Source organism: Rhinatrema bivittatum, chromosome 4 (assembly GCF_901001135.1).
Source record: "Rhinatrema bivittatum chromosome 4, aRhiBiv1.1, whole genome shotgun sequence".
Classification (NCBI taxonomy): Eukaryota; Metazoa; Chordata; class Amphibia; order Gymnophiona; family Rhinatrematidae; genus Rhinatrema; species Rhinatrema bivittatum.
In genome coordinates this window covers 356,864,186-356,888,292 of record NC_042618.1, presented here as the reverse complement: position 1 = coordinate 356,888,292, position 24,107 = coordinate 356,864,186, and the positions used below count along the sequence as shown (strand labels likewise).

General features: G+C 48.1%; 1 protein-coding gene across 3 annotated transcripts in view; it reads left to right on the top strand.

Annotated features, from left to right (window-relative positions):
- Positions 1 to 10,230, top strand: part of TEX2 (testis expressed 2) — a 158,062-nt gene extending 147,832 nt beyond the window's left edge. For all 3 annotated transcript variants that reach the window (XM_029600741.1, XM_029600740.1, XM_029600739.1), the window contains one exon: positions 8,317 to 10,230. In XM_029600741.1, the coding sequence (XP_029456601.1) occupies positions 8,317 to 8,433 (117 nt within the window). In that variant the 3' untranslated portion in view covers positions 8,434 to 10,230. The remainder of the gene's footprint in view (positions 1 to 8,316) is intronic.
- The last annotated feature ends 13,877 nt before the right edge of the window (positions 10,231 to 24,107 follow it).

Genomic DNA, 24,107 nt, shown 5'->3' with positions numbered 1-24,107 from the left:
GATCACCTGACCCACAAAGTGGTTCTGATCCAGACTGACAACCGTCACATTGTGGTGCATAAACAAGCAGGGGGGCACATGCTCCTTCCTGCTCTGTCAAGAGACGGTACAGATTTGGGCCTGGACCCTGTCCAAGGACATGCTTTTGCAAGCAGTTTACCTTGCCAGGACCGAGAATGTGGGGGCAGACCGCCTGAGTAGGACGTTCCACCCCCATGAGTGGTTGCTCAACCCAGCAGTGGCTTACAGAATCTTCCACCTGTGGGGCAGTCTGGACATGGATCTCTTTGCCTCCCCTCGAAATTACAAAGTGACCCGCTTTTGCTCCCTGAACAGGGAGGACGGAGAACCAGCCTCTGATGCCTTTGCTCAGTTTTGGGGCAAAGGTCTACTGTACGCGTATCCTCCGTTTCCACTGGTGGGGAAGACTCTCTCGTGAAGCTCCAGCAGGACAAGGGCACCATGATCCTGGTTGCCCCATATCGGCTGCGACAAGTCTGGTTCCCGGTCCTGCGCAACCTCTCAATTCGGGAGCCCATAAACCTGGGCACCTCCCCCAACCTGATCATGCAGGACCAAGGCAGATTGCACCATCCGAACCTCAGGTTGCTGAGCCTCACTGCCTGGATTTTGAAAGAGTAGTCTTGCAGTCCCTCGACCTCTCTGATAACGTGTCGCGGATATTGGTGGCTTCTCGAAAGCCTTCCACCAGGAAGTCTTACCGGTTAAAGTAAAGGAGATTCTCCATCTGGTGTGAGGCGAAAGGCCTAGACCCTTTCTCGTATTCCACTCTGCGACTGTTGGACTATTTGTGGTCCTTCTCAGAGTCTGGACTACAGACCATCTCTATCAGGGTTCACCTGAGTGCTATCAGTGCTTATCAGGGGATAAGTGGTACACCCATTTCTGTGCAGCCCTTGGTGGGCTACTTCATGAGGGGCCTCTTGCAACTGAAGTCCCCTCTATGTCCTCCTGTTGTGGCCTTGGACCTCAATGTGGTGCTCGCACAGCTCATGCAGCCTCCTTTCGAGCCAATGCGCTTCTGTGAGCTTAAACATCTCACCTGGAAAGTCATTTTCTGGTTGCGGTCATCTCCGCACGCAGGGTCAGTGAGATTCAGGTGTTGGTGACGTATCCACCCTATACGAAATTTTTGTATGGTCCCCATTGCTGAGATCTTCAGGGCTGTGAAGTAGAGCTACCTACACACATTTGCTGCCCATTAATGTTTGGACAAGGATGGGCAACATGACAATAATTTTGGCCAGTCTGTCCTTTGGAATCTGTTCCAGGCATAAGAACCCAACTCTCCCTACCTACTTCCCAGTATCTGGTTCTTGCTGCCTCCCGTTGCAACCCACAGCACTTCTGTTGTTGTGCCCATTGGCACATGGTTTAGTGCTGCTGGTCACTTTATTGCTGGGGGCAGCGTGCAGCTTGGTATTCACCCATCTGGGAAGACTCCCATCCTGCTTGTCCTAGGAGAAAGCAGAGTTGCTAACCTGTAACAGGTGTTCTCCTAGGACTGCAGGATGTTAGTCCTCAGGAAACCCGCCCGCCACCCCATGGGGTTGGGTTCTCCATCAGTTTATTTTATTTTTTTGCTCGTCTTTTTTTCACTAAGATAAAAGACTGAAGAGGGACTCCGCATGGATAGTTTCTAGAAACTTTGACAAAAGTTTTCCATGCCAGGCTCCATCTGATGATGTCACCCATCTGTGAGGACTAACATCCTGCTGTCCTAGGACAACACCTGTTACAGGTAAGCAACTCTGCTTTTTCTTTCCTTTAACTTACAGGAGTTTTGGGTTTTTTTTCTTTTCCTCTTCTTTCCACTGTCTGCCGGCTGCATGGCGAGCCTTAGTCACTGTGTAGCCTAGCAGAGTCTAATACTAACCCTTATTAAATATACTAAACTGCAGGTGCAGTATATATGTCCCTTCCTTGCTCTGTCTGGTTTTCATAGCCTTGTCAGAATGCAGTCTTCGGGTGAACTATGTAGGCCACTGAGTCTGGGGACTCACCTGAGTTCTACCCGGGCAGGAGTTCCATGTCATTTTACCAATCAATTAGCATCAATGGAAGTTTGGAAAGAGACGAGATCGAGGACCACACCATTCCAGTGGGGGGAAGAGCTCATCCTCCCCATATTCAGAGGAATTAGTCTCCATGGGCAGAAGCCCTGAACAACATAGCCTCCCCTCCTGCTTGCCTCTGGCAGAGCAGTCTCCTTGTGAGAGAGGGAGAGCAGGAACCTCGGCAAGCAGCATTGCTGCTGCACCTTCAATGCCTTGCCCAGTAACTGTTGCCTGTGTACATCCATGCAAGTGCACCGATGGTCTGACATGTCAATGTCAGCACCACATCGGGGACCAGGACTGCCATGATCACCCTTGATATCGTTGAGGTGCCGGGGCGCCCTCGATCCCATTGAAGTGCATGGCTGTCTTCTATGTCAAAAGGGCCATGTGGCCACCATCAAGCGCTGTGCACACTTCGAGCATGCTGGCTGAGCTTTCTGTGCTGTAGGTGTTGGGTACCACAGAGTCTCGCACTGGAGGAATAGCAACAACCTTAGCATCATCAAGCGCCTTGGGCCTCGATGCTGCAGAGTAGCAGCACCAACCTCCACTGTCCTGATCCGGTTCACGTCTGGGAACAGGACTGCTATTGAGTGCCATGTTCCCCCTCAATGTCTTTGGAGCTGCCATTGACACCCTCAGTCCCTTCGAGGTGTGTGCGTAGCTGCCCTCAATCCCTCGGTGTCATTGAGGTGCAGATCCTCCATCGAGTCTATCGGGCATGTAGGTCAGCAATGCCATTCATTACCACTCTCAACGATGTCTAGTACTATTGACAAGACACTGGGATTTCCATTGAGCATCCTGGTCACCCTCAAGACCATTGACTGCAGGGCATCCTGACAGCCCTCGAGTGCCACTGATGCCCTCGGAAGACAGAGTTTCAGGCCTTGGACGACCTTTATGTTGTTGAGCACCAGGGTCATCATTTGACCCGAGGCACCCTGGAGCACTGAGGCATCCAGGTGCAGTGGTCCAGTGCCCTTGAGGCTCCTTTGCAGTGTCCAGGTGGGGTACCAAGGAGCATCGTGCTGTGTCCCATCACTGGCCTACAGCTATCGGGCACCATGAATGCCGATGATCTCAGGGGCCCTGAGCCACTGGGATTGTGGGGCATCAGAGGCCCCGTCTGGCTTCATGCATCATCAGTGCTAATGAGCACTAGGGCTGCTGTCGAGTCTATCGTCAGCCATAGCCACTGGCGAGGGACACCATCGAGTTTGCAGCATAGACACCCTCAGAAATATAGGTGAGCGAAGGGGAACCGTTGATGCTGCTGGAAGTCATCGGTTCCTTTGGGCACTGATGAGTCATATTGGGGCCATAGAGCCTCTGCCTGCAGGCGCCCGTGGCATTCTCTTTACTGCCAGTCCATCAGTGCCTTCAGGCACTGGGGTCTCTATCTCTATCTCTGCCAGGTTGTCAATGTTTGCAGGTGCCTGGGACGCTGGGGATGGAGCTATATACCTATCGAACTGGTCAAGACACGATCAAGCCCCGTCAAAGCCCTGGGTGCAGAATCATTTGTGCCATTGATGCGATCCATCATTGGTGAGCGTGAGAGTGCTATGGGCACCATCACCATGGTGGGCACCAGTGGATGTGGTCAGATGCCACAGGACACTACCGCAGAGCACTATGGGTGCCATCAGTTGCCATTTTCTTCACTGCTGCCGTTCCATGAGGGAAATGGCTGTAAGCCATTCCCAACGCCACTTCAAGGGCTGTGTTCAGCCTCTTGGAGCATTATCAAGTACTGGAGCTAACATAGAGGTGATGCCATAGAATGCCACCCATCACCATGCCATAATCAGAGCCCCAGTGGTACTGGGGTTGCTGTTGTCACACTGCTCCTATTCACTCCATTGGGAGTTAGTGCGACAGTGGAGTACAGCATGCGCGGTCAGGTACAGCAAGGATCATCTACTTCTGTAAGCGCCTCGGGCACTGGCAGGAGACATTCTTTCCTTCTGTGCAGTACACAACGATGCTAGGGTTCTGCCATCGTCACGTCAGTGTATCAGCTTCCTCATCTATTCTGCACCATAAGTTGCTAGGGAGCGCTGGCGAAGAAGGCACCATCACACACTCTGTGATTGCTTTTTAGCAGCATGCAGCCACTGACTTTAACAGGTGGCTCGGTCCTTGTTGTGCGTGGGATTCTAACCACAAGCACGGTGAGTGGGTTTTGTAGATATGCCACCATCCATAGGATGGGATACCACTTTGAGTACTGGTCAGCGTGCCTTTACAGTTGCCCTCTACTGTATGGGTGTGTGTATGTTTCCCTCATGAGAGCACAACAGGTTGTGTGCAGCAGCCACAGGACAGATCTGTGACTGCATTCCTGGTCGAACCCCTATGAAAGTGGATACCATGAGGGTAGTGTCGGGAGTCTTCCCCTTCCTCAGAAGAGAACTATGTCTTTCAACTCCTCCCATGTTAGAAATCCCCTTTGTGGGGAAGCACCAGGGGCTCCATCCCTTGCAGGTTTATCGCTGAACTAGACCCTCGATTCCTTTGAATCAGTACATCTCCTTGTAGATCAGGACCAGGCGACAGCAGCAGTGGTCATTGGACTGTTTTGCTGGGGTCCCTTCGTTGATTACCATGGTGGCTTACCCCGTCTGAGGGTGGCAACAAGTGGGAGATTTGATCGCTTGTGAACCTCAGCAATCAGTGACTGTAACCCAACTCTCACATGGAGAGTTGGAAGGTTTTTTGGGATCGGAAAACCCCAATTCCTGTTGTTTTCCTGTCCCTTCAGGAAGGGGAGATATGACTCAGTTTCCAGGGTGACCCTTATGGATTCCTCCCATTGCCTAGTTGTCCACTCCTACAATGGGTGGCCCTTGTTCTCCATTTCCAGGAGAAGGGATGTCACTGCTTCTGACTGGCAGTCGCTTTCTGTTCCTCATGAGATCCGAGAGCCAGTCGGGTGGTAGAGCTCTCCCTAGGTCGTCCTAAAGTACAGTAGGTCTGTTTTGCGAGGGAGCCATTCCAGATTCAGACTCCCTGTCATAGTAGGAGTCATTTCTTAGTGATAGCTCCCCAGTGAAGATTAGGGGTTTCTCCCATCCAGGAGTCACCTTTGATACTTGTTGAGCTCAGTGGGCCTGTGGGACCCTACCTCTGTGAGGAGGGTTCTAGTCCATCTAATTGGCAAGTATGCTTTTCAACCTCTCACCATATCCATGGCTGAAGGAGTTGGAGGATGAGGGTCCCCGCAACAGAGGTGCTACGTTTTGGTTACAGTAGCTTGCAAGTTATACTTTCCCGTTTTAGGGATAACCCTTCATGCAACGGTTGTTCCATTTACTGGACCATGTGCTTCCAGGGGGGAAGTATATGTAATCATGGTTGAGAGATTAATACCTAAACCAGGTTGGTGGGCAGTCTATTCCGAGATCTCACTGACCCTGCCCTGATATGCAGGGCAGGGTCAGTGAGACCTTAAGGTCTCACTTAAGGTGAAGGAATCGTAAGGATTCCTTCACCAGCCTTAAGTTTCCAGGCTGGTGAAGGAATCCTGTTCTACAGGGGTTTGCCCTTGTGGCACCCCAGCTTCCTGTCTCTTGGTGGAGTGTTTCTGGATTTCTTCCCTTAGGGATTTGCTCTCAGTTTCAGCTGTTCCAAGCAAGCGGAGAGCTCTATCTCGAGTGGGGGGGGGGGGTAACTTTGTATTGGAATCAGCAGTGAATTATTCACTTGGGGTTGAGATACACAACCTACTGACTTGTTCTTACCCCTGTAGTCAAGTGGTGTGCCTTCTTGTGTTCTTCATTCCTTCCGACTTCCAGTTGGAATGTCGAGGGGAGGGGGAAAAAAGCTAGGATATTCATGGTATATCTTAGGGGCGGATTTTAAGAGCCCTGCTCGCGTAAATCCGCCCGGATTTACGCGAGCAGGGCCCTGCGCGCCGGGAAGCCTATTTTACATAGGCCTCCCGGCGCGCGCAGAGCCCCGGGACTCACGTAAGTCCCGGGGTTCTCGGAGGGGGGCGTGTCGGGGGCGTGTCGGGGGGCAGGCCCGGTCGTCGCGGCGTTCCGGGGGCGTGTCGGCAGCGTTTTGGGGGCGGGTACGGGGGCGTGGCTACGGCCCAGGGGCGTGGCCGCGCCCTCCGTACCCGCCCCCAGGTCGCGGCCCGGCGCACAGCAGGCCCGCTGGCGCGCGGGGATTTACGTCTCCCTCCGGGAGGCGTAAATCCCCCGACAAAGGTAAGGGGGGGGGTGTAGACAGGGCCGGGTGGGTGGGTTAGGTAGGGGAAGGGAGGGGAAGGTGAGGGGAGGGCAAAGGAAAGTTCCCTCCGAGGCCGCTCCGATTTCGGAGCGGCCTTGGAGGGAACGGGGGGAGGCAGCGCGGCTCGGCGCGCACAGGCTATACAAAATCGATAGCCTTGCGCGCGCCGATCCAGGATTTTAGTGGATACGCGCGGCTCCGCGCGTATCTACTAAAATCCAGCGTACTTTTGCTTGAGTCTGATGCGCAAGCAAAAGTAGGCTGATCGCGCTTCTTTTAAAATCTACCCCTTAGTGTATACCTGAAGGGAACAATACACCATTTTTTCCCTATTTTTTCACCAAGTTCTGGCCACTACTGCCTTTAGCTGTTCTCACTTAACTGGGTTGTCCAAAGTGCTATCCTGCTCACCTGAACTATCCTGTAGAAGAAAGATAGCTCTGCCCTTGACAGAGTGCAGTGTGTGGGTATGCTTCATGCCTAACTTATCTCCCTGATCGAGAGTTTGGACTAGCGATCCCATTCAGGGATTGCATTCATCCCTTGAAACTCTTGATGCTGTCCTGTGTGGTCAGCTAAGTCTAGTACTTTGGCAGACCCTGCCGTTGTTGCTGATTATTCTTCCAAGCATTGCTTGGGTTTTTCTGCCCATTGTGCCTATCAACCATACATGGGGCATTCTTCAGCAGATGCATTCTGTCCTTCAGATGCCAGTGGACCGCAGTGTCTTTTTGGAGAGCTCTCAGGTCCCAGTTGATTTTTAGGTTGTCTTGTAATACTGATGGAAATTATTCAGTCTTCGTCCAAGAGTTCTCTCTTGTTTGCATCTCTAGACTTTTTCCTGTGTCCAGGAGGTTCTAGACCTACTGTCGTTGTCAGGGTTTACTGATCTGAAACCCTGCTTGTAATATTTTCTATGATGTGGAGTATATTTCTTGCTGGCATTCGCATCACTTCCTTACCTTGAGCACCTCTGCTACGCATTGGGGTTTTGTGTCTCAGTCTTTTCCATGGTTTTCTCTTTGTAGAACCGAACTCTTTTCCTACCTAGACCCCTTTGTTGGGTTGGCTGCCTCACAGGCAAAAGGGAGAGAGGTGGTGCTTTCAGCACTGTGCGGTTTCCTATTTTCTCCTGCTCAGACAGCCTATAGCTTGGGAATCACACATGTGTGAGGACTACCATCCTGCTTGTCCTTGGAGAAAACAGAGCTGCTTACCTGTAATAGGTGTTCTCTGAGGAGAGCAAAATGTTAGTCCTCAAGAAACCCACCTGCCTGCCCTGGGAGTTGGTTTCTCAAAGTATGAGCTATATCATGGACTGAGGGACTCTGCCTAGGGGGCAGGGTAATGCAATAGCTGCACATGTTCAATAGGACATGTTTGAAAGTTCTAGAATCTTTGAGACCAAAGTTCCAGACCGGGCTCCATCCGATGATGTCACCTATATGTCAGGATTAACATCCTGCTGTCCTCGGAGAACACCTGTTATACAGGTAAGTAACTCTGCTTTATTTGCCTATTCAGAGTACCATGGGAGGATGAAACTTTTTTTTTTTTTTTTTTTTTGCATAAAAGGCCTTTAAATTTAAAGAAAACATTTTCTCTTTATCAGTTGATTGAACCATCTGTTGCTTTAAATTCATATTTTTGTTGTTTATGGTGTTTGGTGCAATTCCTAGCCAACTTCCATCCCTTCCTAACAAGAGAAAGTGTAAAGGAAGTTGCTTAAGTGAGATGCCTGGCACCTCGTATTCCTGAGCTTCGTTGATGTGTTGCAGCAGGTCCCCAAGACCAGAAAAGCACTCACTTCTAATTCCTCAAAACCAAGAGCCTTAAAAAGGATAAAAGCTTAAAAATATATATAAGATGTATAATGATTATAATATTTATACTGTGGTACAGATATTTCCTGCCTAAAAAGTGATTTACCTTTGTATGTGCAATGTTAGAAATTTGTCACGGATGTTTGTAACGTTCTTGTGTGTATATTCCCTAGAAAATTTTTGTCATGCCAAACATGGATGATGTTTATATCCCTATAATGCACTCAGCCATGGATCCCCGTTCCTCTACAAGTTCTCTGAAGGACCTCACCACCGAGGCTGTTGGCTAACAGTGAATGTGAAGACTTAGTTTACAGTATTATGAAGTTTCTTCTCATGTTTGTTAAACTGTGCTGTGTTGGTTCCTAGCTTGTGCCACCCTTTTTTAAGAGAACAGCTGTACTATGTTTTTGCTCAGTTTGCCTGGCTGATTTCTTTCAGTTTCATTCCATTTTTCTGTTAATTATGCAAGTCTGCCATAAGGTTCAAAATGAAACACTGGAGCCCATGCCTTGTACTAAGTGTACTAAATTTGAGCGTTCGGTAATCAGATTGTTTCTTTTAGTGTGGTTATGCATACAGCACACAGGATATTTCCGTGTGATAATTCACCACATGCCCAATAAAATGAGCACTCATGAACGAAAGAATTTGATACAATTAGAGAAACCTTTTCCTAGACTTTGGCATAGAAAGATGCACAGTTTGAACTACTTTATTTTTATTTTCATTTCTGCAGTCCTTAGCTTGTTTCAAGCAATCAAAACATAACATATTTTCAGGGGCAAAGGACATGTAGGTAATTTTATAAACTGGGGTATGTATTGTAAATTATTAATCTGTAAAATATAAAATTGTGCTTTGGAAACAAGTAGCCATAAAACATACAGGATATGAGCATATGAGAGAGAGAAAGATGTAGGAGTTTTGTGATTTTGAAGAGATTTAGGCAAAGTTATGAGATCAAACCAGAGCAAGCCTTGTATAGTGAGGGACAATCACCATGGACTGTGACAGATAAAATAGGGGACTGTTTGTCAAAGGTACCTACAGGAAAAGCCTTTGCTAAACCTAACCTTAATGTTTTAGTAAAGATAATACAGAGCACGTGTAAAAATATTTTAACACTGCACTTAATGACAAGAAATATTATCTTGTTTGAGTATAGACAGCCTCAATAGACTGAAGAAACCATACATTTCTCATAGGAGACTTGCAATTACTGTGAACTAACCCTAATGCCAATACATGCTTACAAAGGCTATATAAATTTAACAGCAAGTTTTGTATGTGAAATGTGAATTGACTCGTAAAATAAAGTTGACCATAAACTGACTACATAGCTAAGAACATTTTTCCCTTCTCTATTTAAATGGCCAAAATTGTGCAAAAGGGAGCTGCTTCCAATTTGTTTTGTGATCAGATTGTAAAATCAATACCTGAACACTAATGAATCTGACACTTTTGAGCTGTCAAATTTGTTCCAATATTTAATGTTGCCAACTTTTTTTGTTGTTTTTTTATGGTTGTCAGAGAATGTTAATTTAGTTTATAAATTTAATATATTTTTGTCAAGAATTAACATCTTTTAAAATTTTTGTATTTGTGTTCAAAGCACCACATGATGCAAAGCAAAATTAATTTGCAAATGTTTCAATGATTTACCTTGTCTGGCAAAATATAAGTGAAGGTGTTTTTGTTCGTTTGTTTTTTAAGTGGACTTGTCTGTAAACATAATAAAAGATTTAGCATTTAATATATTTAAAAATTGGTATATTTTAATACATTTCTGTTTACTTTTAATTCCAGTATCAGAATATGTTAGAACTATTGTGCATTCTGATTTTTCTAATTCTGAAGGCACTATTTGCTTTTCATGAACTTGGCATGTGTCTTACGCAGGTCTCCATATGATTTCATTGGTGTGCAATAACTCAAGTCCAAGGACTAGATGCACTAATGTGTAATCCAGTATTCAGATTTATAACATGATCATCAGATTGTTATTCATAATCACAATTATATGTCAGTCATTACAATCTGCTCGCTTTGTTTTATGAAATAAATTTCTCTTGTCTGACCCTGGATATAGCATGGTTACTTCTGGAAATATTTCTTTGGATGAACGGTTCAACAATTATTACCATTATGCTTTAGTCCTTTATGGGCAGATCTGGTATAAGGCTGCTTTCTGTCATAGATTTCATGAAAATGTAAAATTGACCGTCTCTAGGTATTTTTCCATAAAAGAAGAATACCTCATTTATGCATGGATTTCATTTAGGGAAATTGGTCTTCATTTTTAGATATTTAAAGTGAACATTATTACAGATTGTTGTTGTGAATGCCATTAACAGCAAGCATCATCTGAAAGAACTAGTTATGTTACTTTACTTTTTATTTTATGTACTGGTGTAAAAGGCAGGTGCTTTCCAAAACTGGGTGGAATCATCATTTTAAAGGAAGTGTGTTTAAATCTGTGCTGGAAAAGGTACTACAATATCCATCCCTAATTGAGCTTTGTTCATGATTATGAAGTGATAAGACTAGAGCCTAGTGGGATTCTTCTTTATATTTAATTCATGTTCTGTTCTAATTAATGACAACGTGATATTAAAAGCTTTATCCCAGCAATCTGAGAGCTGTATTGTGGGTGCAGTATCCTAGGACATAGCATTGCAAGGCCTGTTGGCATAATGATGCCCAGGACTGAGCCAGGGTTTTCTAGAAAGTAACCTTGGGATACCAGTAAGCAGACAATTTGGCTTCTTTCACATTATCTCCATGTTTTGGGAGAACAAAAGAAGTCTGCACATCAAAAGAATAGGGGTAAAAGTAAGAAAGTAGGCTATTATGAGAGGCAGAGTATAGGTAAAGTGTGCTCTTCCCTCCTTAGCTGAGATTGTAATCTGTATGGCAGCAGATTCATCTGATTAAAAAATCCACTACACCAATACTTTCATCTTGCTTCTCTAATTCACTCCTCTGGTTTTTGGCTCAGTTCTGAGTTCCAAGATCTCTCTTACTGAGGCTTATCTGTGAGGTAAGGAAATGTGAAGTTCTCCCAGGATAAGCAGGATGGTAGTCCTCACAGATGGGCGACACCATCAAATGGAGCCCTGTCACGGAACACTTTTGTCAAAGTTTCTAGAACTTTGACTGGTACACTGAGCATGCCCAGCTTGCCACTAACCCTGTGGCCATTGGAGCCTCCGTCAATGTTATCGTTGCTCTGCCCGGGCCATCAATGTTTTCGACGATACCCTCGAGGCCACTTTCAATGCCGCCATGAATACCGTCAATACTGACATAGCACCTAAATGCAGTGCCCTCGACTAAACACAATGCTCCATGCTTCGGGTTCTTAACTAAAGCCCCCATATCATCCTACGACACTACATAGTGCCAGGAGCAGTGCAGGCATGCTGATAGTCCGTCACCACTCGCCATCCAAGACAGCGAGGGCATCCACTTCGATGCTGGGGAAAGACCGGGCCGAGCACTATGGCAATCATAGTCACTGGCACGGTGACCGTCCACCACAGACGCAATCCAGGACGTCTGTGCTATCCTACTCGGTGCTGGAGAATGACTGGGCCGAGCAGCATCGCTACTGCCAGCACCACTGTTCTGCACAGCGGTGGGCAGTCCTCGGTGCTGGGGAATGACCGGGCTGAACTCCGAGGGATTCTGCACTGGCATCAGGGTACATTGAGCCAGTTGCGAAGCGAGCCTGGGTTCATGAGTCATGTGCTCCTCTGCACCCGAGACGCAGAGGCGTTCCCCCACCGACACCGGTGCGGGGTTCTGAGCCACCACAAAATAATGTGGAAGTGCCAGACACGTCTAGCCTGTCTCCTTTGTACCTGCGCTACCATACCAGATTACAGAGTTGAGTCAGACGTTTACGTCCTTCAGGCTGTCCTCGATGCCTCCTGAAATCCATGGAGCCATCGATCTTCATCGGCTCGTCCTTCTGCGATCCACGAAGGACGGTAAGTACTCTAATCCTGCTTCAGCAACAATCCCATCGCGACCTGGTCGCTAAATCGGACCACATGGTTTCAAAAGGTTCTAGGTCGTGTTACCTTCCAAGAACTGTATTAGTATCACATATCGCTATTGCCAGCTATGTTGGACACAATACCAAGTGAACCTCTCTACCAATAATTTGGGATTGCATTGAGACACCCTCCCGTTGTCAGCAACGGGACTCTGTACTCAATAATACTCTGGCTTCTGGTTCCTAATTAAGGCCTGAAGTCCCAGATGCATTAGCTGATCTGCTAGACACAAGATCCAGCAAACACTGCCTCAATTGCAAGTCCACCTCGAGACCTGGCGACAGCTCTCAACGTTTTCTTGCACAGCAGACAGAGATGCGGGTAAGACTTTTACTGCTCACGCTCCTGTGGGAGATTAGTTGATATCCAGATTACATCAGCCCCGCCAGTTGGACACCTCCTGGTCTCTCAACTTGCCGGATATCAGAGCGGCCACCCCTCTTAGTATCAAGGTTCAGGTACAGTCCCCCGGACACTACAAAGCACAGGGGGTGGGGAGGGAGTTTTTAATCTCACTATTCTTTCTTTCAACAAAGAGTAGATGCTCTCCGCCCATCCTAGACCTCAGAAATGTCAACTTTCTTCAGAAGGGACAGGTAAAATGGTGTCTCTCGTCACCATGCCTTCCTTACCGCAGTAAGTGGATTGCGCCTCTCATCTAGTCTTTCTATGTGCTTCATAGTGAGTCAACAATATTACAATCCCAAGTTCTGCTGGTTGCTCAAGCTTCGGCAACTTGGGTATTTCATCAAATCACTAGCAGTGACTGCTGTTTCTCTACGGAGTAAAACATCATTCACGCTTTTCCTTGCATGGACAGCTGCCTAACAGTCAATCCAAGCAAGGAGCTCTATCTTCTCCACGACTCACTATGAATCTACTACCTGGGATTGCTGTTTAACTACCATAAATCCCATATAGAACAGTTCTGGACACTACAGTCACAACGAACTTCCTGTCCAACAACCGCGCAGACATTCTGACAAATTCCTACATATCTCTGCGTGCATGCAACATAACCTCAGCCCCTCAATTCTTTCATTGCTGAGCCACGAGATTTTTTCACTATCCACTTTACTCATATGTCCAGATTTGCTATGAGTAAGATTCAGTAGAATTTTCAATTGTCAATGGATCTAAGCTGTTCAACCGCTTTCGTCCCTGAACCATATTACCGATCTAGAACCAAATCCTCGGCTGGTCCTGCTCATGGTCACATTTACTTAGAGTTGAAGAGTTCGAATCCACATCTTCCTGACCCAGTATGTGTCTATTCCGCTCCATGCAGAGTTTCACATCAACTTCCTAGAGCTTCGAGCCATGAGTAATGCCTTTATGCCTTACAATACTGTCTCTGCAACAAACCTTTGTGCATACAGACAGACAGCATAGTGACAATGTGGTATTTCCAACACACAAGAACACACAACATCTTAGCTGCTCTGCTAGGAAGCTGTGCAGCTCTAGCCTTTGGCCCTTGCACAGTCCATGCATCCCCGGGCCACTTATCTTACAGACTTACTGAACGCACTAGCAGACCTTCTCCATAGATGTTTCCATCCTCTCGAATGGTCTCTGATTACATGGTAGTGAGAAAAATCTTCTAGCGCTGAGGTCAACAGACCTTGCCCTCTTCGTCTGAATCGAACCATACGGTGGACAAATTCTACTCCCTACACATGTCTTGGAATACGTTCCCATGGACTCCTTTGCTGCAACAAAGGCCTCTTATATGTGTCTCTTTCGACGCTTCTCATAGCCAGCACTCTTATTATGCTGCACCGGGTTGGGGCTCACTGTTCTAAGACCCACATCCTGGCTGAGACTAGTATGCTTTCCCATACTTCTCAAGCTATCACACCAGTAACCCATTCGCCTTCTTACAGGTCATTCTCATATCACAGACTCACTGATGTTTTCAGGTACTGGTAGCATCACAACAGCCTTCCACACATAAATCTTACCATTCAAAATGGCATGATTTACCACATGGCGCATACAAAACGGTATTACCCCCTTTTTTCTTACACCACTCTTTTTCTCTTACTCCCTCGTATTCTGCTTCCCAGACATCCTCCACATGGGTACACCTCTGTTCCAATTTGCCGTACCACTTGGGAGTGGGGATACCCAATTAACGGTTCAACCCCTTCTGAGTCAGCGTACATGGGTCATCCACTGATAAAGCCGCCTCTATGTTCACTGGTTACAGAATGGGGCCTACATTTAGTGCTTACAAGACTCATACGTTCCACGTTCGAGCCTTTACATTCCTCTCACTCAACAGTCTGGCATGGGAACTTCTTTCCCTCGTAGTCATCACTTCTGCCAACAGGGTCAATGAGTTCCACACCTTGTTACATACTCACCCGACCCTGCGTTCCTCTATGACCGAGTGGTCTTACGTACTCAACCTCATCCTTCTTAAGGTAGACGCAGCATCTCACATTACTCAAAATATATTCTGCCCAATTTTTCCCAACACCTCTCTCTCACTAGGGCGAGAGGGTTTTCCACTCCTTGGACTATAAAAGTGCACTTGAATTCTATCTAGACCGCACTACACTCCATAGGAATCACACCTAACTCTTTCCTTCTTTGGCAAAAGCCAAGCTGTGAGTTCCACTGGGCAAACAGACCTTTTCCTCCTGCTTGGCGGTCTGTATCTCCTTTTCCTACCAACAAGCAGGCATTCCGCTACAACACCGTGTGTTAACCACACTCTGTTAGGACCGTGCCAACCTCAATAGCTCACCTTCAGTTGGTGCCGCTTGTAGACATTTGTTAGGCTGCGACCTGGAGCTCTCTCCATACAATTGCAGCCCATTATTGCTTAGGCAAGGCTGGCCAGCAAGCCTCCATGTTTGGCCAGTCCGTTTTACTCAACTTCTTTTCAGTTTAACTACCCAACATCCTTCCACCAGCCCGTTAAGGGTTTCAGGATGTCCCTCCTTATCAAATTCCACCCCTGTCGTTGCGCCTTTTGCACGTCTTTGGGTGCATTTGGTGCACTGCTCGGGCATCCTCAGCTCAGTACTCACCCATATGTGAGGACTACCATCCTGCTTGTCCTGTGAGAAAGCAGAGTTGCTTACCTGTATCAGGTGTTCTCACAGGACAGCAGGATGTTAGTCCTCATGAAACCCACCCGCCACCCCGCGGAGTTGGATCTACATACGTTTTATTATTTTATTTTTCGCTTGCACTTTTTGCTATACACAAAACTGAGGGGAGGCACCTGTAGTCACAGGGATAATTGCAGGCTGAGCATGCTCAGTGCACTCAGTGTGCCAGTGTCAGTCAAAGCTTTATAGAAACTTTGACAGAAACGTTTTCCGTGACAGGGCTCCGTCCACTGACAACACCCATAAGTGAGGACTAACATCCTGCTGTCCTGTGAGAACACCTATTACAAGTAAGCAACTCTGTTTTCCGTGCAGCAGTTGCCTTGTGGTTACTGGAGCTCTGTGAGTTTTTTTCTTACACTTTCCTTCACGGAAATTTTTTACATTTATCTTCGACTCCTTCCCCGTCCCGGGGTCCCCCATCGCACACAGACTCCTCCAACACTCTGTTAGTCTGTTCCGCATTTTTCTGTGGTCGGTTCCCGGTGGTCGGTTCCCGGTGGTCTACCTTTGGTGACTGACCGAACACCGCCCTTTTTCAAACATGGCGGCCGGTTTTCGGAAGTGCCCTGAGTTCCCGTGTGAGATGTCCATAACGGACCTGCACGACGTTTGTGACCTGTGCTTCGGGCCTTCCCACGACATCCATCGGTGTCCGAGTTGCACCCAGATGACCCCCGAAGGCCGCCATGCCCGACTGGGGAAGATGGAGCACTTATTTGAATCCAAGTGCTCTGCTCCATCGACCCCCCCCCCCCCTCCCCCCGGTGCAAGGTGTGCCGAGTCAAGGGGGTCCATCTTCCTCAGACCCATCTCTGTCGATACTCCGTCAAGAGGACCGAGGAGCAGGAGACCACCCGTCCCCGACATCAAACCACTCCAAGGCCTCTGTGTCATCGTCCTTTGTGCCGGAGAAAGAACGGACCAAGCATCATGGAAAACATTGCCACCGGCACCAACATGCATCGCCATCCAGTGCCGTCACAGACACTGGAGCAGCCTCAGCCAAGCTGCCTCCGAAGAGGGCCCGGGGAGAGGAGCCCCCATCCTCCTCTGGACCCAGGACCCCGAGGTGTTCCCCACCGACATCGGTGCCGGGCACCAAGCCTCCACAGACTCCCATGGAAGCTCCGGTGACTCCTAGCCTGCCTTCTACCCCGGGCGCCGTGTTATCCACACCAGCCTTTAGGGAGGAGTTTGACCATATAGTCCAACGGGCAGTGCTGAATGCCCTTCGGGGCTTCCAGTCGCCTCCGGCTCCTATACCGGCACTAGAACCGGCACCCTCTGTGTTGGCACCACCCCTCGAGCACTTGGACACCCTCATCGGTACCCAACCATCGCAACCCATTCCATCGGCTCCTTTGGTACCGAGCCAACCACCGATGCCTCCCCCAGTCTCAATTCAGATTCCGGTTTCCTTGGAGGAAGAAGATGCGGCCCCTGGCCCATCCCCTGCACGGGACCCGCCGATGCCGGAACCCATTCCAGAGCCGTCAGGACTACCAGTGCCTCGGCACCCCTCCCTGACCCTGGTGCCCTCTGTGCCGCTTCACCATCCATCGGTGTTGCCTTCCTGTTCCCTCGAGTTTGGCTTTTTCCCTCCATCTGGAGATCTAATGGGTGAAGGGGAGCCTCCCTATGATCCATGGGACGATGCCCCCTCAGACCATTCCTCACAGGCTTCCGAGGAACTTATGTCAGAGCTTCCACCCCTGGAAGAGAGGAAGCGCTCCCCTCCGGAGGACCTCTCCTTTGCCAGTTTTGTAAGGGAGATGTCTGAGACCATTCCATTCAAACTTCTAATGTAGGAGGACGCTAGACACAAAATGTTGGAGGTCCTACAGTTTGTGGATCCCCCAAAAGAGGTTATGGCAATCCTGGGGCACGAGGTTCTCCTCAACCTCTTGCACCATCTCTGGGAACATCCAGGTATGGTGCCTCCGGTCAGCAAGAAGTCCGATGCAACCTACCTCGTACAGCTTACCTTGGGGTTTCAAAAGAGCCAGATACCCCACCAATCTGTGGTTGTGGAATCAGCCCAGAAGAAAGCTAAAAGGACCCATCCTCACCCCTCTGCCCCTCCTGGAAAGGACCAGAAGGCGTTGGACGCCTTAGGCCGCAGGGTATTCCAAGGATCTATGTTATTTGCTCACATAGCAGCGTACCAACTTTACATGACCGAATACAATAGGAATCTCTGGAAACAAGTCCAAGAATTCTCAGAGACCCTGCCACAGCAGTTCAGGAGGGCTTGGCCTCCATCCTCCAGAAAGGATTGGAAGCTGGAAAACACGAGGTCAGAGCAGCCAATGACTCTTTTGAGACAGCATCCAGAGTCTCGGCAGCGGGCATTAATGCCAGGCGCTGGGCCTGGCTCAAGGCCTTGGTCCTATGCCCAGAGATGCAGGACAAATTGGCTGATCTCCCCTGTACAGGAGAAAACCAGTTTGGGGACAAGATTCAGGATGCAGTGGCCCAGCTCAAGGACCATCATGAAACCCTGCGTCAACTATCCACTACCATCTCAGATGCCCCTTCCATAGCACTTAGGGGCCCACATAGGGACACCAGTAAACAATTTTACAGGCCATGGAGGTATTACCCTCCTGCATCCCATACTAGTACAGCCCAGCCCTCTGAGAGCCCAGCCATGTCAGCAGAGGGCTCCTAGAGCGCAGCCAACTCCCCAAGCTGGACCTACATTGGGTTTTTGACTCGCATCCAGAGGGCAGCAGCCACCCCCCCTTGACCACACCACTCAATTCACCGGTGGGAGGCCGCCTGTGTCACTTTGCAGTCAATTGGCACCTGATCACCATCGGCCAATGGGTATTGTCCATCATCACCCACGGTTACCATCTAAATTTCCTTACTGTGCCCCCAGACTTCCCACCCGCCCCGGCATGGAACCTGAGCAATCACACAGCACTCCTCGAGTCAGAACTCTTGGCCCTACTGCAAGCCAGAGCCGCAGAACTGGTTCCCAAGGCTCAGCGGGGAAGGGGGTTCTACTCCCGCTATTTTCTTATCCCAAAGAAGACCGGCGGCCTCCGTTTTATCCTCTATCTTTGGGCCTTAAACAAGTTCTTCTGCAAGGAGTGGTTCAGAATGGTGTCCTTGGGCACCGTGTTCCCGCTTCTACAACAAGGGGATTGGCTCTGCTCTCTGGATCTACAAGACGCTTACGCCCATATCGTGATCTTTCCTCCCCATCGCAAATATCTGCAATTTGTAGTGGGACACCGGCATTTCCAGTACAGAGTACTGCCATTCGGCCTTGCCTCGGCACCCAGAATGTTCACCAAGTGCCTGGCAGTCATATCAGCACGGTTGCGCCGCAGGGGCGTCCATGTCTTCCCGTATCTGGACGATTGGCTCCTCAAAAGCCCATCCAGAGAAGGAGCCCTCCACCTGACCATACGACTTCTTCAGTCACTGTGTTTTCTGGTAAATTACCCGAAATCCCACTTGACTCCATCCCACCAACTTTCCTTCATTGGAACAGACCTAGACACCACCGTGGCCAAGGCGTTCCTCCCCAGCGAACGCACATCCACACTATTCAACTTGGTCAGCTCTATCCGCTGCCGGTGGACAGCCTCCGCTCACCTGCTCCTCACGTTGTTAGGTCATATGGCATCAACAGTCCACGTCACCCCAATGGCCCGCCTAGCCATGAGGGTCACGCAATGGACCCTGAGGTCTCAGTGCAATCAAGCCACTCAGAAACTCTCAGCAGTTGTCCAAATAACTGACCAGCTTCGACTATCCCTCGCTTGGTGGACGCACGAGTCCAACTTGCGCAGTGGGCTTCCCTTCCAACCACCGGCTGCTCAGGTGACCTTGACTATGGACGCCTCCAGCCTAGGCTGGGGAGCTCATGTCAACGCCCTACAAACACAAGGGGGTGTGGTCCAGGGCCGAAGCGGCCTGCCAGATCAATTTCTTGGAACTCCGGGTGATGAGGTATGCCCTTTACGCATTCCAGGACTTCCTGTCCAACAAGGTCATTTTAATCCAGACTAAGAACCAGGTAGCTATGTGGTACCTGAACAAGCAGGGGGGCACGGGCTCTTACATGCTCTGCCAAGAGGTGGCACAGATTTGGGCCTGTGCCCTGTTGCATTCCATGCTACTGCGAGCCACCTACCTGGCGGGCACAAAGAATGTGATGGCGGACCACCGCAGCAGGACTTTCCAGCCCTCTGAGTGGTCCCTAGATCCCTCTGTCGTGAGCAGGATCTTCCACCATTGGGGTCAGCTGGACATCGATCTCTTTGCGCCCTACCACAACCGAAAAGTGGACCGATTCTGCTCTCTACCCAAGGATCGAAGGACACCAGCTGTGGATGCCTTTCACCATTCCTGGAGTGCGGGCCTGCTATATTGAGTACCCTCTGATTCCACTCATAAGCTAGACTCTCGTAAAGCTACAACAGGACCAAGGCTCAATGATCCTCATAGCCCCATACTCCACGACCTCTCTGTCCAGGAGCCCATTCGCCTGGGCAAGGCACCCGACCTCATCACACAGGATCAGGGCAAATTGCGCCATCCAAACCTCCAGTCCCTGTCCCTGACAGCCTGGAAGTTGAAAGGATAGTTTTACGATCCCTCAACCTTTCTACTAATGTCTCACAGATCCTAGTAGCTTCACGAAAGCCTTCTACGTGGAAATCTTATCGGTCAAAATGGAGGAGATTCTCCTTGTGGTGCACACAAGAAGGTCTTTATCCCTTCTCTTGCCCCACACCGAGGCTCCTGGACTACTTCTGGCACCTCTCGGAGTCTGGTCTGCAAACTACTTCTATCCAGGTGCACCTCAGTGCCATTGCGACTTACTATCTAGGGGTAGGGGATGCCCCGGTAATGACGCAACCCCTGGTACGGCGCTTTGAGAGGCTTACTACAGCTAAATCCTTCACTACATCCCCCTGTTGTAGCCTGGAACCTCAACGTTGTGCTGGCATGACTCATGCGGCCTCCATTCAAACCCCTGCACTCCTACGAGCTCAAGCACCTCACCTGGAAGGTCCTCTTCCTGGTGGCGATTACATCTGCTTGAAGAGTCTGTGAGCTGCAGGCCCTGGTGACCTATCCACCATACACAAGGTTCCTCCACGACAGGGTGGTACTGCACATTCACCCTAAGTTTTTGCCGAAAGTAGTGACTAACTTCCACCTGAATCAGTCCATTGTACTGTCCACCTTTTTCTCGTGACCACGCTCTCATCCCGGTGAGTGAGCTCTGCATTCCTTGGACTATAAGCGTGCACTCGCTTTTTATTTAGACTGCACCACAGGCAGTCAACCCAACTCTTCGTCTCCTTTGATAAGAACAGACTTGGGGTTGTGGTGGGCAAGCAGACTCTAACTGGTTGGTGGACTGTATTGCTTTCTGCTACCAGCAAGCAGGCCTTCCGATAGAGGGACGAGTAAAAGCACACTCAGTAAGAGCCATGGCGACGTCAGTAGCACACTTCCGATCAGTGCCTATTGCCGACATCTGCAGGGCCGCAACATGGAACTCCCTGCACACCTTCGCAGCCCATTACTGTCTGGACAAGAATGGTCGACAAGACAGCATCTTTGGCCAGTCTGTCCTATGTAATTTGTTTCCAGTGTGAGAACCCAACTCTTCCTACCTAGGGCCCACTGTGAATTTCAGGTTGCCCCACTGTTGCCAACAGCACCCCAGTTGTTGTGCCTGTTGCACATGGTTGGGTGCTGTTTGGCCTAGTTTGTTTCAGGAGCAGCCTGTAGCTTGCTATTCACCCATCTGTGAGGATTACTATCCTGCTTGCCCTGGGAGAAAGCAGAGTTGCTTACCTGTAGCAGGTGTTCTCCCAGGACAGCAGGATGTTAGTCTTCACGAAACCCGTACGCCATCCCGCGGAGTTGGGTTCACCTACAGTTTGTTGTTTTATTTTCGCTCGTACTTTTCTACTTTGAAACGAGACTGAATGGGTTAGTGGCATTCTGGGCATGCTCGGTGTGCCAGTCAAAGTTCTAGAACCTTTGACAAAAGTGTTCCATGTCAGGGCTCCATCTGATGGTGTCAGCCATCTGTGAGGACTAACACAATAGACGTGGGATGTGCTCCGTTCATGGCATGCCAGTGAGAGAATGTGTGTGAGAGGGGAGGGGAGGGTGAGAGAGAGCAGGAGGGTGTGAGAGAGAGCATAGTTGGTAAGAGGGGGGTGGGGGGATGCTTGAGTGTGGGTTTCAGAGAGGGAGCCTATATGAGGGGAGGGGAGGGTGAGAGCATGGGAGGTAAGAGAGCGGAGGGGATGCTTGAGTTTGGGTTTCAGAGAGAGGGTGCCTATATGAGGAGATTGTGAAGGAGTGTGTATGTGTGTGAGAGATTGGGAGCTCGTATGTATGAAATAGGGATTGTGTGTAGGTGAGGGTGCTAGCCTGTGTGAAGGTATTGTGTATGTGTGAGACAGCCTGTGTAAAAGGGTATGTGAGAGAGAGACATAGGTAGCCTGTATGAGGATGTATGTGTGAGAGAGAGAGGGAGCTTGTGTGGGTGTGTATGTAAGAGAGAGGGCCCTGTATGAGGGCATGTGTGTGCGAGAGAGTGAGGGAACCTGTATGAGGGTGTGTGTAGGTGTATTAGAGAGAGAGCGCATGTGTGTGAGAGAGGGAGGGACAGAGGGGAGCCTGTGTGAAGGGCAGTACTGAGAATGTGGTCAAATCTGGGACTGGCAATAGAGTGGAAGGGGTTGAGCCTAGAGGTGGAGGAGTTGGAGCCTGAGAGGGCAAAGTGGCCAGGGGAGTAGGGAGAGTGAGTGGAAGGGACACTCTTACATGAATTTCTAGGGAAATTCTGCCCAAAATATTTAAAATTCTGCATCTTTAATAATTTTTTTCTGTATTAATTTAAAATGTAATTACTTAAAGACTATCAACAATGACTCATGTGAAACCCAATATTAGTGAATATTGGTACTGAGGTAAAACACAGATCTGACAAAACCAAAATACCACAAGTACTGTAAATGTATAGAAAAGACGCTTATGGTGAATAATGACCAGTCATAATAGGCTTCATCTTATAAGCAGCATTGCTAGATGATTGGCCTTATTCTTAATCATCGGTCAAAGTCACAAGTGGTGGGTCAACATTTTTTTTTAAGTATTTTCATTTGCAATATGTGTACTTCATGCAGTTCATATAACTTAACTTGTAAAATCGCTGAAGCCGTGAGTTGTCAACATGCCCGACATGGTCCATGTTTCGAACGCTTGCCGTTCTTTATCAAGGGCTAGAGTTCAGCGTTGTATTTGTAGTCCTTCGGGATTCAAGAATTCAACAATTAATTAGATAGGAAATGAAAGCGGAAACACCATTGTTGAATTGTTGAATCCTGAAGGACTACAAGTACAACGCTGAACTCTAGCCCTTGATAAAGAACGGGCAAGCGTTCGAAACATGGACCCATGTCGGGCTTGTTGACAACTCACGGGCTTCAGCGATTTACAAGTTAAGTTATATGAACTGCATGAAGTACACATATTGCAAATGAAAATACTTAAAAAAAAATTTTAACCCACCACTTGGGCCTTTGACCGATGATTAAGAATAAGGCCAATCATCTAGCAATGCTGCTTATAAGATGAAGCCTATTATGACTGGTCATTATTCACCATAAGCGTCTTTTCTATACATTTACAGTACTTGTGGTATTTTGGTTTTGTCATGACTTAAAGACTGTCATGTAAATTGTGTTATTTTGACCAATATAAATTTTGCAGAATTTTAAATTTATTTGCGCAGAATTCCCCCAGGAGTAAATGGATCATAAAATTATGGAAATGTTAGAGCCAATTTCAGCACCATTTCTGAATGTCAGACCCCTTTCCCCAAATTAAAAAAAAATAATAAAATTCCCTTTAAATACTTTCCTAGTAATTTTCCAGTAATTACCCCCCCCCCCCCCCCCCGGCCTTTAATCAATGATTCTCTTTTCTATAATCACCTTCAGCACACACTAACTTTTACTTCAATTTTCATTATTCGCCTCCAGCACCCACTAACCATCTCTTCAATATCCTGTAAATATCCTGTATATTCCTTCCTGGAAGGCTACTGTAATTACCACCCCCCCCCCCGCCTTACTCAGTGATTCTCTTTTCTACAAGCCCTTTCAGCCCCCTCTACATATTACTTCCAAGTTTCTTTTTTCACTCAGCCTCCTCTAACTTTTTCCCCTCTACGCTTTACTGCCCTCAGCCCCTATTAATCAGCAACTTTTAATTCCCTACCCAACACTAATGATATCTGTATTTATGCAATTTTAATCATGCCTGTAATTACATATTCTACAACTAGAATGATCTTGGTATTTGTTTCCCCTCAGCCCCTATTAACTATTAATGTATCCATATTGTTTAAATACTGTTCTAATACCGTTCTCTGTAAAGCTCCGTTAGCTGCATATCTAGGTCACTGGAAACAGATGTGATGTTTCCGGACGAATGTCGGTATATAAAAATGTTAAATAATTCAAACCCATCACTGTCTTTCACCTCTATGGAAAGACAGGCTCATTAAACTTTTCTACCTTAAAGATGAATAAGAAATGGATTTTTACATAAAGTTTTGTATCAAAAATAAGCCTGATTAACAATACAAGTGTTTGTGTTGGTAAGAAAATGCCAAAAGTATAACTTGCTTTAAATAAAAAAAAAACAAACCACACATTTTTATTTAGATTTCCAGTTCTAACAAGCTGATATTCTTGCACTGATGCTTGGCCATGCTCC